This window comes from Silurus aristotelis, assembly GCF_946808225.1.
Source record: "Silurus aristotelis genome assembly, chromosome: 10".
Classification (NCBI taxonomy): domain Eukaryota; kingdom Metazoa; phylum Chordata; class Actinopteri; order Siluriformes; family Siluridae; genus Silurus; species Silurus aristotelis.
Genome location: NC_139583.1, coordinates 4,223,236 through 4,244,634, shown reverse-complemented (window position 1 = coordinate 4,244,634; position 21,399 = coordinate 4,223,236). Strand labels below are relative to the sequence as shown.

General features: G+C 39.9%; 1 protein-coding gene across 3 annotated transcripts in view; it reads left to right on the top strand.

The window, feature by feature from the left end:
- Positions 1-21,399, top strand: part of LOC310732050 (rho guanine nucleotide exchange factor 26-like) — a 55,256-nt gene that overhangs the window by 11,074 nt on the left and 22,783 nt on the right. For all 3 annotated transcript variants that reach the window (XR_014535344.1, XM_083552256.1, XM_083552257.1), the window contains exons 5-8: positions 7,476-7,532; positions 9,748-9,908; positions 20,098-20,250; positions 21,369-21,399. The exon at positions 21,369-21,399 is cut by the window's right edge and continues 99 nt beyond it. Coding sequence is in view for 2 of the 3 variants with exons in the window: in XM_083552256.1 (XP_083408382.1) it covers positions 7,476-7,532; positions 9,748-9,908; positions 20,098-20,250; positions 21,369-21,399 (402 nt within the window). In the remaining variant the exon portion in view is untranslated. The remainder of the gene's footprint in view (positions 1-7,475; positions 7,533-9,747; positions 9,909-20,097; positions 20,251-21,368) is intronic.

The following is a 21,399-nucleotide window of genomic DNA, read 5'->3' as shown; positions in this document are numbered from 1 at the left end:
TCTCTCTCTCTCTCGGTCGTGTGTGTCTTTCTGTATGTCTGTGTGTGTCCTTTTCTGCTTCTATCTGTGTGTGTGTGTGTGTGTGTGTGTGTGTGTGTGTGTGTGTGTGTGTGTGTGTGTGTCTTCTGTGTGTGTCTCTTTTTTGTGCCTCTCTTTGTGTCTTTGTGTGCATCATGTGTCACGCTGTCTCTTTCTATGTGTTTGTGTGTGTATCTGCTTAGTGTGTATGTGTGTGTGTGTGTGTGTGTGTGTGTGTGTGTGTGTGTGTGTGTCCCTGTGTGTGTGTGTGTGTGTGTGTGTGTGTGTGTGTGTGTGTGTGTGTGTGTGTGTGTGTGTGTGTGTCCCTGTGTGTGTGTGTGTGTGTGTGTGTGTGTGTGTGTGTATGTATTCAGTGTTTTGGCAGGGCACTGTTTTAGGCTTTTGTCTACACAAGAAGCCAGCACAGGTGTGTTTATCTGACAACACACACACACACACACACACACACACACACACACACACACACACACACAAACACACACACAAACACACACACACCCCACAGGTTGGGAAAGTAGCCGAACTGTTGGATTCACATGGGGATGAAGTCCATCCTGCTAAGAAACGCTTTTATTCATGGACGTGTGTGTCGAAAAAACCTGCCAGTGGAAACGTAGGGATCGTGAAGATCTGCTCTGAGGGGGATAATCTAACGTTTCTAGTGAAGGATTAGATGTTTTTTGGGGAATGTTGTGAAAAGCCTCGGCTTTCATCCCCGTATCATGTCTCCAGGATTATTCAGTTAAAACTCATTGAAAATTTCTTGATCCTACATCTTTCATCCCAGAACCCAGAAATCCATCAGCACGAATCAAAGTCAGGGACTTTTATGGGAAATTTTTCAAATGCATCAAGGAATCAAGAGTTCAGAAACGTCTAGAGGTGATGTGTCCTACTTTCGACACCTAGGCTCCAAATGTAATAAATGCACTGATTCACCGATTCGCATCGGTGCGTCGGCATAAGATGTGATGCATCGATTTAAAAAAGTGTGTATCGAATACAAGTCGGCTTTTGTATTGCAATGCATCGTTTTTAACATATTTATAAAGGTAAAAAAAAAAAAAGCTTTATTTATATATACTGTATTATTAGTAGACTGCATTTCGGTGCTGTGTATCTGTGTATCTGTGTATTCATCACTTAATTACTTTAACATGAAAGAGGACACTAGCAAATGAAACCCAGCAAACAGAATCTACCAAATGAGAAGTTTTTCTGTATGACATCACAGATTTTTATAAACCAGTTTCCTTCCCAGAGAGCCCTGGAGGTGTAACCTGATCTTCTCTCCTGATTCTTAGTTTCGGTTACCACTTGGTTTGTCGGAAAGATCTAGTTTTCTGTGGTGAGCAGAGAAACGATCGGATGCTGATCCTGATGTCATCACCAGATATAGGCGGGTACTTTGCATTTGGGTAACCCAGCCATTAGGGAGGCACGAGGCTCTTAGTGCTGGTCCCAAACCCAGATGAATTGAGATGGTTGCGTTAGGAAGGGCATCCAGCGTAAAACGTGCCAAATCAAATATGTGGATCATGAATCAGAAATTCATACCGGATCGGTCGAGGCCTGGGTTACCAACAACCACCACAGGTATCGTTAACCAACAGGGTTCCAGTGGAAATTGGGCTACTGTTGGCCGAAGGAGGAGAAGGAGAGGAGGAACACTTTTACAGAGACAGCAGGGAAAGAAGAAGTGTAGGAGAGTGGAGGTTAAATGTTGGTACTATGACTGGTAAAGGGAGAGAGGTAGCTGATATGATGGAGAGAAGAAGGGTAGATATGTTGTGTTTAGGAGACCAAGGAGTAAGGCCAGGAACATTGGAGGTGGGTTTAAACTGTTTCACCATGGTGTAGATGGAAAGAGAAATGGTGTAGGGGTGATTCTGAAGGAATACAGTAGTAGGAGTACAGTAAGAGTGTAGTGGAGGTGAAGAGAGTTTCTGATAGGGTGATAAACGTGAAGCTGGAAGTTGAAGGGGTAATGATAAATGCCATCAGTGCTTATGCTCCACAAGTGGGCTGTGAGATGGAGGAGAAAGAACAATTCTGGAGTGGTGAAGAGTGTAACTAGGAATGAAAGATTGGTGATTGGGGCAGACTTCAATGGCCATGTAGGTGAAGGGAACAGAGGTGATAAGGAAGTGATGGGTAGGTGTGGCCTTAAGTAGAGGAATGTGGAATGGAGGATGGTGGTAAATTTTGCTAAAATGATGAAAATGGCAGTGGCGAAAACTTATTTTAAAAAGAAGCAGCACAGGGTGGCGTATAAGAGTGAAGGAAGGTGCACACAGGTGGACTATATTCTATGCAGGGGATGCAGCCCGAAGGAGATTGGAGACTGTAATGTGTTGGCAGGGGACAGTGTAGATAGACAGCGTCGGATGGTGGTCTGTAGGATGGCTTTGGAGGTGAAGAAGAAGAGGAGGAGTGTGAGGACTGAAAGAAGAATAAGATGGTAAAAACTGAAGGAGGAAGACTGTATGGTGATGAAGATGGTGAAGCAGGAAGTGGATAGGATTAGTAAGGAGGAAGTGAGAGCGGCGATTAAGAGGAAGTCGGTTGGACCAGATGACATATCGGTAGAAGTATGGAGATGTTTAGGAGAGATGGCAGTAGAGTTTTTACCCAGATTGTTTAACAAGATTCTGAAAGGTAAGGGGATGCTTGAGGAATGGAGAAGTAGTGTGCTGGTACCGATCTTTAAAAGTAGAGGGGGTGTGCAGACCTGCAGTAACTACAGGGGAATTAAGTTGATCAGTTACACCATTAGGTTATGGGAAAGAGTAGTGGAAGCCAGGCTGAGAGAAGAGGTGACCATCTGTGTGCAAAAGTATGGTTTCATGCCGAGGAAGAGCACCACAGATGCATTATTTGTTTTGAGGATGTTGATGGAGAAGTATAGAGAAGGTCAGAAGGAGTTGCATTGTGTGCTTATGGATTTAGAGAAAGCGTACGACAGGGTGGAGAGAGGAGTTGTGGTATTGTGTGAAGAAGTCAGGTGTGGCAGAGAAGTATGTGAGGGTGGTGCAGGACATGTATGAGGACAGTGTGACAGCAGTGAAGTGTGCAGTAGGAACGGATTGCATCATGGTTTGCGGATGATATTGTGATTTGTGGTGAGATTAGAGAGCAGGTTAAAAAGAGCCTGGAGAGCTAGAGGTACGTGCTGGAGAGGTGGAGGTACACGCTGGAGAGAAGGGGAATGAAACTCAGTAGGAGTAAGACAGAGTACATGTGTGTAAATGAGAGGGAGGGCAGTAAAGTGGTGTGGTTGCAATGAGAAGAGGTGGAGAAGGGGGCGGAGTTCAGGTACCTGAGGTCAACAGTGCAAAGTAATGGAGAGTATTTTAGAGAAGTGAAAAAAAAGACAGCAGGCAGGGTGGAGTGGGTGGAGGGGAGTAACAGCAGGAGTGATTTGTGATAGAAGAGTATCTGCAAGAGTGAAAGGGAAAGTTTATAGGACTGTGGTGAGACCTGCGATGTTGTATGGTTTAGAGACAGTGGCATTGAGTAAAAGACAGGAGGTGGAGCTGAAGGTAGCAGAGCTGAAGATGTTGAGATTTTTATTGGGAGTGACGAGGATGGACAGGATTAGAAACAAGTTTATTAGAGGGACAGTGCATGTAGGACGTTTTGGGGACAAAGTGAGAGGTGAAATTGAGATGGTTTGGACATGTACAGAGGAGGGACATGGGGTATATCGGTAGAAGAATTCTGAGGATGGAGCCAACAGGAAGGAGGAGAAGAGGAGGACCAAGAAAGAGGTTTATGGATGTGGGGAAGAAAGACATGCAGGTAGTTGGTTTGAAAGAGGCAGATGTAGAGGACAGTGTAGTATGGAGAAGGATGATCCGCTGTGGCAAATCCTAATGGGAGCAGCCGAAAGAAAAAGAAGAAGAAGCAGACTTTGCCTTCAGGTGCTTGTTTTGCTTAGGTGGAGATCAAACCAAAGTTCAGACATTGAGAACATGTTGCTTGGAAACATTTAATGGAGAGCTCATGCTGCTGAACCTCTGTGTTTCTGTATGTCTTCCGTGTCCTGTTTTTCTCCATCTGTTTTTTTTGTCCTGCATGTTTGCTGAAGGTTCTTGAGGATATGATCCACAGTGAGCTGGTAGGTGTGTGTGTGGGTGGGGGTTGGGGGATTGGGGGTCTGGGGGCGGATTGGGAGGGGGCTATGCATTTCCTATACACCAAACCCAGACTGCTGTCTGAATTGAACAAAGAGACAATTATTCACATCCGATTCCACCTTTACCTCCCGAACACTTAACTGGCCCGGGTTTGGGATCAGATTTCACTTTATGTAATTTTCTCAGCATTTAAAAAATCTACATTTTAGGTCTTAAAATGTCTTAAATTCACTGTTCTAGTTCTTAAATAGGTCTTAATTTTTCAATGTCCCTGTAAAACCAACTCTAACGCCCATTGAAAGTGCAGCACTTTAAAATGTTTGTTTTTCTTTGTTAGCATCTGTTATTGGAGTGAATCTCTTTCGTATTGTACCACAAACGTAAAACTGATTTTATATTTCAGTTATGGGGAAGTACAAGTTTAGTTATACTTGGCTTAAATAAAATGAATTTAGGGCTCGGTTAGGGCCAGTTGCTAACAACCTATTTGCTCTCAAGGTTTCTTCCTCATACCATCTCAGGGAGTTTTTCTTTGCCACAGTCACCACATGGCTTGCATATTAGGTACAAACTTACAATTATAAAGAACTTATAAATTTTTTTAAACAGCTTTATCTCTGTAAAGCTCCTTTGAGACGATGTCTATTGTTTAAAATTGAATTGAATTATTTGATTTATTAGTAAGAGGTTATCCAATGGAGGTGTAGACGGGTGATGAAGACTCTGTACATCATGCTACAAAAACATAATGTGAAGTGTTTTCAGTACTGCAGCTGCATTGTTCAAATGCCAAACATCACAAGGAACACCATCATGTCACACACCCAGTTGTTGTGCCCATGTTGACAGGTTACAGTTTACAAAAAACAAGTAATGTTCAGTTATTATTGAGCTTCATAACTACAATAATGCAATATTAAATGGTGGAGCCTTACTAAGTGTGTGTGGAGTGTACTAAGTTATATTAAACAGTAGCTTCAGTACTCTTCTGGTCAGTAACATGCATGTATCAGGTCGGGTTCAGTGGTCAATGCTCTCCTGAAAGCGTGTATAACTTTCTTTTGGATTCTTGAACGGCTAATGTATGTAGGTCAAAGTCATTCATGGAGAAAAGTGGAACAAATATGTTGATGGATTTGCTATTATGATCAATTCTGACTTAAACTTACACTGAACAGTCATAACTTTATGGCCAGCAATCAGGCATAACCTTATGATTACCTGCCTAAGATTTTGTTGATCCTGTTTTGCTGCTAAAACAGTTCTGACTTGTCGATCATGAACTTCTTCAGCAGTTTGAGCTACAGAAGCTTGTCTGTTGGATCGCCCACGACCCTATCGCCGGTTCACCACTGTTCCTTCCTTGGAGCACTTTTGATGGATACTGACCACTGCAGACCAGGAACATCCCACAAGAGCAGTTTTGGAGATGCTCTGACCCAGTCGTCTAGACGTCAAAATTTGTTCAACTCACTTAAATCCTTACGCTTGGCCATTTTTCCTCTTCTAACATCAACAAAGGACAAAATGAGGACAAAATGTTCACTTGCGGGACAAAATGGACAAAATGTCCATATGAGGACAAAATGTTCACTTGCTGCCTAATAAATAAATCCACCCACTAACAGGTGCCATGATAAAGAGATAATCAGTGTAATTCACTTCACCACTCATAATGTTATAATGCCATAATGTTATGCCTGGTCAGTGTTTATTGTCTTTTAATTTGACGTGATAAAAAATTTGATGTGAAAATGAAAAAAAAAAAAAATCATGTTTAATAATGTTAGATGTTTTTTTTTGAGAATTTATTATTGGATATAAGTTATATTAGTAATATTATTATTAGCCTCCATCACCCAAAAATCATCAGGAACATACTGTATTCATATCAGTTTTCTTGGTTTAAGTTTTTTTTCGATGCTATTTTTTAGATCAGCCCCGAGCTACATTAGTCTCCATTTGTCTCCATTTTCAGTTTCGGTGTTCAGAGGGTCCTGAAAGATTTTCCGTCTGGGAATTTTTATTTTAGTGTGTCACTAGTATCAGATTTTGTCCCACTTTGGTATTGTATTGCATTTGAGGTATATTATATTGTCTGTCTGCAGATGCATATGCAGAAGCTATATGACGTTAAAGAAAGATCTGTTTAGGTTTTTGACAGTGTGTTCCTGTCATATCCCTCTCGGTTATGGTTGGATCCATTGGCAGGGTAATTTGAGTCCCTTCTCTGATTTTCTGTGTGGCATTAGATAAAAACTGCTCTGCGGTTTTGGGCGCTCCTGATCCAGGAAGTTTTTGTTTAGGCACAAAGCAGCAGCAGCTTTTCATTCTGTTGCCTTGTTTTCCTGCCCTGGTTATGAACGAACAGTATGAGGCTCAGGTGCCTGCATTTTCTCTGGAGAGAAACCTGATCAGGGAAACACTTTTATTTCAGCCTGTTCACTCGCACATAATCATTAGCGGTCATTTGAGTATCATTACATGCTCGTTCTGTACAACACCCCAGCTCCAGCTACTCCCAGATAGGAAGCTGGGGTGAGGTAAATCAGTGAAGTAAAAATGTGAGGTAAAAATTCTGTAAAAACCTGGCTTACATGAGAATGCTAACACCAGGTGTGTGAATGAAGCCTTGTTCCAGCTAACTAATATCTGATTCATCCACCTTTAGTTTTTAGGGGTTCTTCAGGATTTCATTGAAGCGATGTTCTTCTCCTCCTCCTCATTTTGAGTTTCTGTCATAGTTTCTTAGCAAAATATCCATAAAGTCTTTGGATAGAGTCAATTTCCCCGGCCTGATTTTAGCAATCATTAGCAATGGTAATTAGCACAGAAGCTAAATAGCTAGATATGTACACATCTCTGTTGAATTCTCCCTCTTTAGCAGCACACCTTCAATGTTGCTTTCACACTTATTAGCCTGACAAGTTTACCAAGCTAAGGTTATAGCCAAATATATGAGAATTTTATTTAGCCCTAGCAAGCTAACAATAATCACATTGTGTAAAGTTTGCGAACGTGATTGGATAATCACAGTCATTTAAACCCAGTGCTAACAAGCTAGCTCACATAAAAACTGTGTATTCAATAATTAGCTAGGTTTGATCGCTCTAAGCTAAAATTTGGTTGCTTTGTAAATGCACTTTATTAGCAAGTTGGCTAATATTTGGTTATATAATGTAATTATAAGCAAGTTGCCGAAACTCAAGCTAACGGTGTTTTAAGTCGAATGGGATCTTGTGCTTGTGCTAGTCAGAGTTTAATGCTTCATTCTGCTTTTTCTGGTCTTTTTTCCAGGTGAAAAAAAGTGGAGCGTGTGACAGGCTGAGTCCAGAGGAATGCAAGAGACAAGAGGTAATGTGCTTCTCGTCATCCTTTTTATAGTCTTCTAAATTCATTCTTGTTTCTCTCCGTCTATCCCCCTCTCTTTCTCTGAGTGCTTCAAAACGTACCACTTTGTACAGCTGTTTTTTGTTGGAGAGCGCTTGAGACCAAGCCGATACAAGAATGTGTGTGTGTGTGTGTGTGTGTGTGCATGCTCTTATACTATTCAGCATTGTCTCTCCTGCATCCATTTAGTAATCGCTATCCATTTGAGATATGTGTATTAAACCCATAAATCATACCAAGTGTAAACATTAGAGCCAATAAACAAACGTAGCGTCCTGCTCAATAATAAACACGCCCTAATATAGCCCGAACGGATCGACCTTGCATTTCCCAAGCGACATTAAGGCTCATATCGTTGTCAAACACGGCGATATAAAACATTGCAACATGATCGCCAGGAGCATTAAAACAGGATTCAGCTTTTCCCTTCAGAGCTGTCAGAGAAAAGCAACTCGTTTTGTAAGTTTTACAGCAGAATCAAAAGAGGATTGAAATCATCTCCCAGTGCTCCCCCCCAATGTTCTCCTGAAGGCTTCGCTGGAAGGGTGGAGTCAATTTTTTTAAATAATTACATTTCTATTATTTGGAAGACGCCCTTATTCAGAACTACTTACATTTATTTCATTCGTACAGCTGAGTAGCTACAGGGTTATGGGCCTTGCTCAGGGACCCGTGAGTGGCAGTTTGGTGTGGCTGAGATTTGAGCTCATTACCTTCTCATCCAAATAAAATGCCTTAACCACTAAAACTATACTTCTAAATATATAGTGGAAATGCAATGTGAAATTCAAATCCCGGGCATGTTTTGGAGTCTTAATAACAAGAATATCAGAAACCATAGATCGATTTAGGAGGGATTGCTGAGTTTTCGACTCTGATTGGTCAAAAGATTTTATGAATTCTTTAAAACAGCAGCTTTGACAGTTGTTTGAAAGTTGTCTGAGGTTTATATCGACTTGAGCAACACATCATTTGCGGTGACTTCTTGTTGCATGTTAATGGATTTCTACACTTCTATTTTGTGCCTATTTTTTTATTACGTCTCGTTGTTTGCCTTTTAAATTTCTCAATTAATTTGCACTGTATATATATATATATATATATATATATATATATATATATATATCTTCCCGTGGGCTCACCACCTGCAGGAGGGACCGTAAGGGACGGTGCTGTGAGGATTGGGCAGCAGGCAGGGGCCTGCTTAGACTGCTGCCCCCGTGACCCAAATTACGGATAAGCGGGAGAGAATGAATGAATGAATGAATATATATATATATATATATATATATATATATATATATATATATATATATATATATATATATATATATAAAATTCAAAGTGTAGCTCCAGTGGTTTAGGCATTAGACTTGGATCAGAAGGACACTTTTGTGCTCCTGAGCAAGGCCCTTAATGCCTTCTGGTTTCTAGGTCATTTAATAAGTGCTTTATTGTTGAAGTAACTTTTTCAAGAAAGTCGAGGTGAAGAAACGACTGCTGTAACATAAGTGGTGCAAGGAACTAACCGGTTCTTGGATGTTCCACAACATGAAATATAATTATAACTGGTTCAAAAATATGATTTGTTTATGTAATAAATACAAAGAGGAACAAGACACACTGTTTTTGGAAAGTGGTAGCTCAGTGTTTAAGGTTCTGGGTCACTGATTAAAAGATCAGGAGTTCAAGCCACAGTATTGCATAGCTGCCACTCTTGGGCCCTTGAGCAAGGCCCTTAATCCTCCATGCTCCAGGGGTGGTGTATCATGGACCCCAGCTTCACAACATTGCTGGGATATGTGGAGAAAAGATTTCACACTGCTGTAATTTATATGTGAGTAAATGAATCTATCCTGCTCTACTCCTGGAAGTAACGATCATGATCTTATGGCCACATGTGTATTTATTGGACTGATTTACTTGCATGATGCATTAGCTAGATAATAGCAAACAAATGTTCTTATGAAACCACTTTGTAAAACCCACATGTGTGGAAATCATCAGCATCGGATCAATACCACACCCTGCATGAGAGAAAAATGAAAAACACCGTCCATGGGTCATAAAAATCTAGAAGTGAAATAAAAATCTTGAATGATGAAGAAATTCCCAGGCCGACCATTAGATTACAGCTGCGGTGTTACGGTGTGTGTTAAATCTGTTGTTTGTGTCACAGGCGATCTTCGAGGTGATCTCGTCCGAGCATAGCTACCTGCACAGCCTCATGATCCTCGTCCGTCTGTTCAAGAACTCGCCGGAGCTCAGCGACACCATGACCAAGACGGACCACCACCACCTCTTCTCCAACATTGTGGATGTGTGTGAGGCTAGCAAAAAGTAAGATCCTCGTTCCCTTTCTATTCGAGCAAAGAAGAACCGCAAACCAACAACATACACATAAATATTTGATTAATTTGGTTTGCTCAATTCTTTCTTTTTTCGTTCATCTCCAAAATGGCGCTTGTACCTGCTGCCACATACGTACACTCTATTGCCAAAGGTTTGTGGACACCTGAACTTTCTTTCCATAGGTTCTTCTCCAGACTGTTACCACAAAGCTGTAGGCACACAATTGTATAGGACGTCTTTGGATGCGGTATATAAAGTGACGTTCACTTGAACTTGGAAACCCAAACCCCAATTTCTTGAGGTTAAGGTCAGAGCACTATAGCAGGCCATTTTAGATCTTCCAAACCCATGTAAAGCATATTGTAATGAAGCTGGATTTGTGCACAGGAGATTTGTTATGCTGGAACAGGTTTGGGTCTCCAAGTTCAAGTAAAGGGAAAATTTTATGCATCCAATACAAGTGTGTACCTCCAACATTGTGGGTAACAGTTTGTGGAAGAACCACTTATGTCTGAAAAAAACAACAACAATGGGTGTTATACTTTTGCGCATGTAGTATATTTGCCAAAATCACAAATATTTTGAAAAAGCCAGCGCACATTTTGGTGTAGGTTCGACTTCTCGGCTTTTGTCGTCCACAAAATCCTGGTGTTTAATCAACGCCAGCTCGATGCCATCTCTCTGTGGTTTGTGCCTGCTTTCATGTAATCTGTTCTGTGCCAGCTGGATTTCTAGAGAGCGTGTGTCTGATGCAAACCTGTAGCTGGTTACACAACGCAACACTCATGTATTAACAGGTCTGAACTTTGCCTCCAGTAGCTGTCACCTTATTTCTCCACTTTTCTTATATTCTCTACTGTTTACCAGTACAGTCCTAATGATAACTAAGTGCATCTAAATTCTTTGAATCTGATTGGTCAGAAGGTTTTGTATTTTCTATGATAGTAATGCAGCAGATTGTAAGAGTTTCTATAGTAAAAGCTTATATAACCTAAGACCAATATTACATGGATAATGGATATTTTATTTTGGAAAGGAGCCTTTAATGTTGTAACAGTTTGAGGTGCAGCTGTTTTTACGGGGTTCTTTTAAAAAAGAAAGTGAAAAATTGAGTATTTATATCTGCAGTTAGCTAAGTGATAACGGGAACAAACTTTTTACCACTCCATAGATTATAGATTATAGAAGAAAAGAAAGAAAGAAAGAAAGAAAGAAAGAAAGAAAGAAAGAAAGAAAGAAAGAAAGAAAGAAAGAAAGAAAGAAAGAAAAAGGAAGGTGGTTTATGTCATATGTAGTTCACAGCACAGTGAAATTCTTTCTTCACATATCCCAGTGATGTTAGGAAGCACTGAGGTTTGAGGGCCTTGATCAGGGGCCCCAAGAAGCCTAATGGGGCTTATAACATGAAATGTAACAATAAATGGATAAAATAAAGATATTAGGTATTAATTATTTAAAAGAAAAGCATTGGCAAAATAAGAGAATAATACACTTTCACATATTTTCATGTCTTTTTCTTAAATCTAGCGTTATTAACTAAGCTCTTCCGCTCTACAGCTCTTCAGTTTTACCGTATGAGTTCATCTGAAGCTTGAGTCACCTGCCGTAGTTCGATTAAAGTCGTGTAAATATTATCTCAGTTCGAGCAACGCTGCTAGCCGAAGCTTGGCAGAGGTTTGGGAGCGACCATAATGATCTATAGCCTGGATTTCCCTGGCACAAGTCGGCGTGGCGTCAGTGATGTATCTGAAACGAGTCACGGCACGAGAGGCACAATGACTTTTCTACTGTTATTGATGAGAAGTGAACGTCCAGCATTTGCAGCAGGTATGAATAAAGTAGATTCTACTTTCTCATGATGTCACATGATTTTTGGGTTCGAATAGAAAAGCCTGAGCTCGATCCTGCTGCTGTTTATCACACAAGCCTGGAAAGAGCTGGCTTCCACTGACGAAAGAAAAACATTGAAAAGACTCTCACTGACGTTTGAAGGGATTTTGTTATGGAAGTATCACAGAGCTCACCTCTCAACATCCTGTATTGTAAGAAGAACGATTACGTTAATGAAGACGCATGGTCATATTGCCCTGGGCTGTTCTCAGGTCAGGAATTAAAAAGGATTATAGATTCCATGAACATCCTGTTTGGCGAGTGTGTGTGTTCTCTAACACACCGTGACCTCGGAGCGAGATAAGCCGTGTTCACACTCCCAGTTGTGTTTACTCACCATGTTTCGGCGCCTGATAATGTACCCGCATGTGTATTTCCTCGAAATCCAATTGAAGATATTGCATGCTTCGTGATCCACCGTGAAGTCCTCTTCATGTCTTGGATAAACTCTCTGTGGTATCTGAAACAATCATTTGGACCACCATCATCCAGCTACAAGGAGGCATGAACATCTTTCAGTCATGTCACCCATGAACCTATTGGTAGGTTCAAACCATCAAGTGTTAGTTTGAGTTTTGGGGCGTGGCTCATAGCTAGTTTTCGCTGAAATTACCTACTAGTGGTTTCCTTATTTGTGAGCAATAGAAACCTGCCTGCATACACACACACACACACACACACACACACACACACACACACACACACACACACACACACACACACACAATGTGCATTGCAATATCACAGCCATGTGATAATAAATATCCATCCTGTTTAAATATGAATCTTGACATTGAGCATGTGATCTTCAACAGCATATGAGTTTAGGTAGCTCAAAAGGTCATGAGTTTAAATCCCAGCATCCAACAAGCTCCTCCTTAACCCTCTAATGCTCAGTTATATATATATCTCTATCAGTAAAAATGAGATCATTGTAAGGCGAAACGTCTCTTGGAGCACTGGCTTATGAAGGTCGGCGCTCCCTGTGACTGTGCGTGCTGCTATCTGTTGGCATGTTACAAAACTAGTCTCGAAACTTTTTTGATACCACCTCGTACATGTAAATGCACACGACATCAAAGCATCAAAGGATTTATCTATTGAATTATCTTAACCTAACAAAAGCAATGCATTCTGGGGCTGCTTCCAAGGGTCCATGTTCTCAACGTGGCATTTTTCTTAGAATTTTTTTCCTTTTTATTTAAATGTACAATTTTAGTTATATTTTAACCTTTTTTTTTTTTTTTTTATGAATATAATTCATACAGTTTTAAACCCTGCTTTTACATGTGTCTGATTTTTTTTTTTTTTTATAATAAACATAAAAGTATTTGGGCCATCACTGTCCAAAAAATATGTTTGTAACCAAAGTGCAAAAAACACATTTGAGTCCATTTTCTTTTTTATTGATCCTCCGATGCCAGAGCAAACAGGATTGAATAAAACAGTGCATACACACACACACACACACACACACACACACACACACACACACACACACACACACACTTTTCTCAGAGAAGGGCAAGTACAAGAGTGGGAGTCTGGACCATTATTTGCGAAAAAAAAAAGGCAGGAAGGAGAGAGAGAGAGAGAGAGAGAGAGAGAGAGAGAGAGAGAGGAGAGAGAGAGAGAGAGAGAGTGAGAGAGAGAGTGAGAGAGAGAGAGAGAGAGAGAGAGAGAGAGAGAGAGAGAGAGAGAGAGAGAGAGAGAGAGAGAGAGAGAGATATTACTGCATTGCTGTGTATTTCCAGCATTACACCAGTAAAGTATAATGGACTCCTGACTGATGAGAACAACATTACATACTCCCATAAACAATCTGTGTAGCAACTCTTCCACAACAGTTACACACCACCTCATTATTTATATATTATATGAATTATTGATATATGCCAATTCTTTATTTATTCGTTTATTTTGTGTTTATTGCTGTGCAAGGGGACTATTTTTAAGGTGATAGTATGTAAACATAAATAAATAAAACTTTTAATACCATCTCGTATGTATATATATATGAATTCTGTATATGAATCGCTAATTAATTATGCAGGGTTATTTTTTAATGTGAAATCAGTAGAAAGTCAATAGAAAATATGAATTCTGCATGTTCCTTTTGTTTATATGTAACAAACTGCGCAACTTTATATTTCTGTGAAAAGACTATATTAAATGTGAAGATGATGAAATCTGATTAATGAAGCTCTGCATGAGGGAAGTGGTAGCTCTATAGTTAAAACATCAGACCTCTGATCAGAAGGTTTTGAGTTCAAACCCCAGCACCTGAAAACTGCCACTGCTGGGCCCCTTGAGCAAGGCACCTAACTATCAATAGCTCAGTTTTATAAATAATATATTATTGTTAGTCGCTGTGGATGAGTGTGTCTACCAAAATACAGCCATTAAGAAAATACTTTATTGCATTTAAAGACAGTGTGTGTAGTATTTGTGTAGATTCATACATGTGCTCTCCATAGAAGGAATGTAAAGAATGCAGGCGTCAGTGTGAAATGCCCCGAGAGGAGTCTGACAGCTGCATTTAAATCACTCAGCCTTGAAAAAAAGGTGGGATGAAGAACGCACGTCAGAACCAGGACGTGGGACCGAAGCGGTGAAAGAAATGGCATTTGTGTCGGTGAGATTTAAGATGAAGAGGTTTGGACTGCGAAGTAATGCAGGTTTAAACTGTTATGGAGGCAATGTAATGTTATTGACAGCTCACGATTCATAACTGGAAGAGTAACGAGGATGAAGAGAAACATTTACAATAATTTCAATGGAGCTTAATATTTTGAAGAAAATATTTGAAGTAAAATGATGTCCTGGTTTTTTGGGTGTGGTCACATGTGGACAGTGTGTGTTTCTGTGTGTGAGAGTTATTTTTCTTTTCGCTTACAGGACAAACATAGAGTTAAGCATCGTTTCGCTGAGCGTGAGTGTTCCACTTTATAACTCTGATGTCATTCTTGGATCGGTATATCATGAGGTCATGATCAGAGAGTTGTGAGTTCCATTCCCTACCACTGCTCAGCTGTTTAAATAAGATCATTGTAAGTTGCTCTAAATATTTGCCAATTTCCATTAATTTAAATATAAGATAAAGTATATTATGGCTGCAACTTACAACGAATTAACACTTTAGTTCCTACCTGCAGTTTAAGCCCCATTTACTTTTTGACCCACGTGTGGTATCATTTTATCTTATACAGAAGCATGCATCTAGTACAGTTAGCTTGGTTAGCTAATTTGTTAAAGGAATCTAGCATGAAAATCCTAGCACGGGACATTAAAATTAAGTTTCCCATTAGCAGTCTCTACATGCCTTCAACAGACCTGCGCGAGGCAAAAATGCTGTTCAAAAGTACTTTTAAAGTTATTTGAAGACTGTCTTAAGGCAATCGGGCTACGAAAACGAATTCAAACAACCATAAAGGTCAAGATTTACCTCAGAAATGTAAGTAAAATGGCTCAGAAAGCATTGCTAATTACATCTACCCTCATAGTACATTGGCGTCTAGTCAGCGTCATTATGGGTGCTAATTCTTCGTCATTCATGCTAATATTTTTGGATTCGCACTTCATATCCAAGGATTAAAAACAACATTGTGATTCCTGATTAGCCAGTGAGCAGGGCTTTAAGATGTTATCGGAGTATTTAGAAGCTTGTTTGTTAGTAAATGTTGATCTTTGGAGTTGTTTATTCAGTTAATATTGTAGGGTACAGCTGGATGGATATGGACAAGCACGTGATTAACATACAGTACTTACTTGGCAACACAAATGTATAGACGCTGAGCATAAGCTAAATAATACATAAGGTTAAATATTTGAGACATTATGTCATTGAATGGTGCATGAAAGATGAAGACCATCAGGAACATCAGTGTTTCGTTCAGATCTAAAATGACCCATGCTTGAAAGAGCACAGTTGTGAAATCAGGAATCTGACGTTGTAAATACCACATGACACAAACATTCATACCGATTCTTCTGGAATCTTGTAAACGTGACAAAAGCCACCCTGTTGGTGTGTAGCAGCAGCTGTGCAGGGAGTCCTCCTGTCAAGTGTGTACACACACACACACACACACACACACACACACACACACACACACACACACACACAAAAACACACTATATTCTTCATTTATTGATCACAGAGTGGTTAAAGTGGATATATAGTAAATTTGTGTGTGTGTGTGTGTGTGTGTGTGTGTGTGTGTGTGTGTGTGTGTGTGTGTGTGTGTGTGTGTGTAGAGTATGAGTGTGCAGGATCAGACTTTAAGATGTTACATGATTGATATGAATCCAGTTATGACACAAACACACACACACACACGCACACACACACACACACACACACACTATATCCTATATTTGTTATGGCAGTGTGCTTAGAATACAGTGTAAGGTGTGTTTAAAGCTGAAAGAAATAGAAATTGCAACGTGTGTGTGTGTGTGTGTGTGTGTGTGTGTGTGTGTGTGTGTGTGTGTGTGTGTGTGTGTGTGTTTCAAAATCATTAGATGGTAATGTTTCATATAAGATGTATGTTTGGGCATGCAGCTGTTACTATCTTTGTGTGTATGTGTGTGTGTGTGTGTGTGTGTGTGTGTGTGTGTGTGTGTGTGTGTGTGTGATGGATGGATGAATTCATATCAATCATGCAACACCAAAAAGCCTGACTCTCACACACTTTGATGGATTAACATCAATCATGCAACGCCTGATTCTGCACACACACACACACACACACACACACACACACACACACACACACACACACACACACACACACACACACACACACACACACACACACTATATCCTATATATAGTGTAAGGTGTGTTTAAAGCTGCAATAAATTGCTGTGTGTGTGTGTGTGTGTGTGTGTGTGTGTGTGTGTGTGTGTGTGTGTGTGTGCGCAGAATCAGGCGTTGCATGATTGATGTTAATCCATCAAAGTGTGTGAGAGTCAGGCTTTTTGGTGTTGCATGATTGATATTAATTCATCCATCCATCACACACACACACACACACACACACACACACACACACACACACACACAGTATAGTTTCCAGCTCCTGAATTTTGCTCATTTCTTCAAGTTCTTGAGTGTGAATATTATTGAGCTGAACTCTTCATTCACTTCACACTCAGCACTAAATCTAAGCTAAGTTTGCTACCTGTGGGTTTGCTAGGAGCGACAGGTCATGGGTCACGTCAAACACTTTAAAAATCCTGTCGTTTATCGCGTCTGTCAGAGCTCAGGTCAAACGCATCTCTCACATCTGATCTGGACATCATTGGATTCACTGTTTTCCAGTGAGAAACATTTTTGCTTAATTGCTGAAATCTAAATGGTCAGAAGGTGTTGATAAATTTGTTCTAGCAGAGCAGCACTGACAAAACTGGAAGCTACATCACAGGAAGTAACACGAATTCTGCCATGATATGTGTTATATGATAATGTAGGAATTTGTAACTGTCGATATGATGATTTTTTTAACTGTAGCATTTATGAAAGGAGTCTCCAGGGTCAGTGATTTGTAAAGTGGAGTTTGGGTTATTTTCCACAATTTCTTTTTGCTTTTTAAATATAAAAAAACGAAAGATGCTGGTGAGAAAATGACGTTCCACAGCATAACATAACCCCTGATGTCCATGCACCATTCACCACCATGAATGAAACTTTACCTTAACGAATTCATCTAGACATAATGTCAGTTTATAAACATAATAGTGTACAGTATTTGACCAAATACATAGTTTAATACATAGTATTCCTAAAGTTACTGAACATTTGGTCCCGCTGCGGATTCCCACAAATTTTAAGATAATCCACAACTTGCTGTTAGTTACGTTCCAAATGAATCAACATGGCCATGGACAAATATTAATGCTTTATACCAATATGTGTTTATTAGTGAAACCAAACTCAACATTGAGCATGAAGGAAATATTATTGTAAATGTTTTAAAGTAATTATGGTGTTTTAAATGACAAATCTTCAGGAGACCAAAAGGAACTTTTTTGCTATGTTTCCACACGGACGGGTTTAATTGCCAGATGTGCGTATCATGGGGGATTTTGGTGTTTGATTTAAGACTTGGCACATCAGTAAAAAAAAATGTTCCTTGATTATAAAATATTAAATTTTTTTTTAATTTTTCTGAGTGAAGAAAGGACGTCGTGAATAAACGTGCGTTGCGTTGAAAGTTTAATTTCTGTGCTTTTATATATTTATTTATTTATATTTGTAATAAAAATGGTCAAACAGAAATGCACGCTACGTTAATCTCGCGTTAATAAAATTGTCGTTAAATGATTTTGCGTTTTCGTGTTAAATTTGACCGCCGCTGTATATACCGTAATTTCCGGACTATAAAGCGCATCCATATATAAACCGCACCCACTGAATTTAACAAATATTTTTATTTTGAACATAAATAAGCCGCACCTGTTTATAAACCGCAGGTGTCTACACTAATTAACTTTACACAGGCTATAACGAAAGACAGGTCACACACGGTGTAACGGGTGAAATATGTTGCGCTTCCTTTAGGAGCATAGCGGTATTTTGGGAAGAGCCTGCCACTGCATTTTTCCACTATTACTGCATGTGTGTAAGACTGAGGAATATGTCCCTATTATTTTCTGATGCTCATTTTTAAGTTTCTTTGACTAACCCGTAACGCTGTTGCCAAGAAAAAATTAAAAAGCACGAGGTTTTGAAACCTGTCTGTGCTTATATGATTTCTGTTGTAACTGGAGTTAGCGAGCTCTCCCTTCACCCAGACTCAACACGTTACAACGGCTTGTATCTAAACAGTAGCCGACCAAGAAAGTCATTGTTCATTGTCTTCCTCCTTCCTTTCACAACTATTTCTCTCGGGAGTTTTTCTTTTGGCATCGTCGTGCGTTTAATAAAAATTATTTTTTCTCCCGATGCCGTGCAGCTCAGAACACAGGTGAGGTGCGTTTTTTTGTTTCCGTTTAAACCATTTCATTGGTTTAATGGTTTGGGTCTCAGTTTTTTGGCTTGAAGTTTGTGAAACCGGGAATCCATATCCATAAATAAGCCACTTCGTTATTTAAGCCACGGGGTTCAAACGTGGGAAAAAAGTAGCGGCTTACAGTCCGAAAAATACGGTATATTAATGTAATGTTATGTGACATGCTACCAGTGACTACACCTTTGGTACCCCACTGCCCCGCCCACATTTCCACCCCTTTTAGTGTTCTATTCCTTACATAATATCCTACTGTGATTATTATACCTACATTATTTCTATGCATTCACCCATACAGTCCAACTTAACACGTGAAATATTTTTGTTGGAGGCTAAATTGCAGCATGGAAGGAATCTGAGGTCAAAAGGTCAGGGGTCAGGGTCAGTCTTGATATAGAAAAGAGAGGCTTAATGCTAAAGGCTTAATGGGTGTGCTGGGATTTTTACTATGCACGTTTCAGGTAGTAGCACAGGAAGATTTACATACTATTATATACTATACACACACACACACACACACACACACACACACACACACACACACACACACACACACACACACACACACACTGTGTCCTGCAGTAAACCTTTGCCTTTTGGTTATTCACAGAAGGTTTGGACACTTTTCAGGAAGCCTGTAATGCCACGACTCCAGCTGTGGCATTGTGTTTTTCCTTCTAGCTGACATCATGTCCAGAAATAGTCTTCAAGTTAGCTTCCTGGAGTTGTGCCGTGTGTGTGTGTGTGTGTGTGTGTGTGTGTGTGTGTATGTGTGTGTGTATGTGTGTGCACGTGTCAGTGAAGCAGTGTTGAGGAAGTGTTGAATCTGAGGTCGGACAGGATTCCTCTACAGATGCCTCCGCTTTGTTTTTTTTCTGAAAAAGACGTGTGGAATTACTCAGCCATAAACCGGCACATCTGTGTGTTCATTCAGGACAGAGCCGTGCGTGTGTGCATGTGTGTGCATGTGTGTGTGTGTGTGTGTTTGTGTGTGTGTGTTCGATGTTAAGTTGTTTTGGGACTTTTGGGGCTCATCCTGTTGTTTGATGTGGTTATGAGAAGAGAGAGGTGTTAGGACAGCTTCCTGTCTCTTCATGTGTGTGTGTGTGTGTGTGTGTGTGTGTGTGTGTGTGTGTATGTGTGTGTGTGTGTGTGTGTGTGTGTGTGTGTGTGTGTGTGTTGACTAAAGCAGGGATAACCCTCTTCTGAGTCAGAGATGTGGAATGTAAGGCATGTTGTGATGTCCTCTTACACACTTCCCTCCTCTCCGGCAGGTTTTTTAAGGAACTGGAGGACAGACACCAGCAGAATATTGTGATCGATGACATCAGCGATATTGTGATCAGACACGCTCAGGCAAACTTCGAACCCTATGTGACATACTGCTCGAATGAGGTGTACCAGCAGAGAACATTCCAGAGACTAGTGTAAGTGTCGAGGCACGAACACAAAGACACACGGAATTGGGCAACTGATTTTCTAACGTTTTGCCCAGTCGCATGTTTCAATCCCTCAGAAACGTACATCGCATGGACGAAAGTATTGGGACACCTGACTTTTCCAGCCATATGTGGTTTTTCTCAAAAATGTTACCAAAATGCACGGATGAATGTTATGGTCAGGTGGCCACAAACTTTTGTCCATATACTGGACATTCATAGATGTGTTTTTTGGTCACTTTAAATCTATAATCCTCTGCACCATTCAATCACTTTATATGATTGAGCTACTCAATTACCCTATATGAAGCAACTGTCTGTATGTAGAGCTACATAATCACTTTATATGATGGAGCTACGCAATCACTATATAGAGCTACAGTCTCTATGTAGAGCTACATAATCACTTTATATGATGGAGCTACACAATCACTATATAGAGCTACAGTCTCTATGTAGAGCTACATAATCACTTTATATGATGGAGCAACACAATCACTATATAGAGCTACAGTCTCTATGTAGAGCTACATAATCACTTTATATGATGGAGCTACACAATCACTTTATATAAAGCTACAGTCTTTATAGAGTTACATAATCACTTTATATGATGGAGCTACACAATCACTTTATATAAAGCTACAGTCTTTATAGAGTTACATAATCACTTTAAATGATGGAGCTACACAATCACTCTATGAAGCTACAGTTTCTATAGAGATACACAATCACTCTATATGAAGCTACAGTCTCTATAAAGAGCTACACAATCACTTTATATGATGGAGCTACACAATCACTCTTTATATGAAGCTACAATCTCTATAGAGCTACATAATCACTTTATATGATAGAGCTACACAATCATTTTACAGGATGGAGCTACACAGTCGCTCTGTATAGAGCTACACAATCGCTCTATATAATGGAGCCACACAATCATGCTATATAAAGCTACACATTAACTTTATATAATAGGGTTACACAATTGCTCTATATGAAGCTACAGTCTCTATATAGAGCAGCACACTCACTTTATTTAATGAGTGTCTACACAATCGATCTATATGGAGCTGAAACCTCTTTATATGTTCTCTCTATAGCAATAAGAGCTCGACCTTTAAAGAGGTCCTC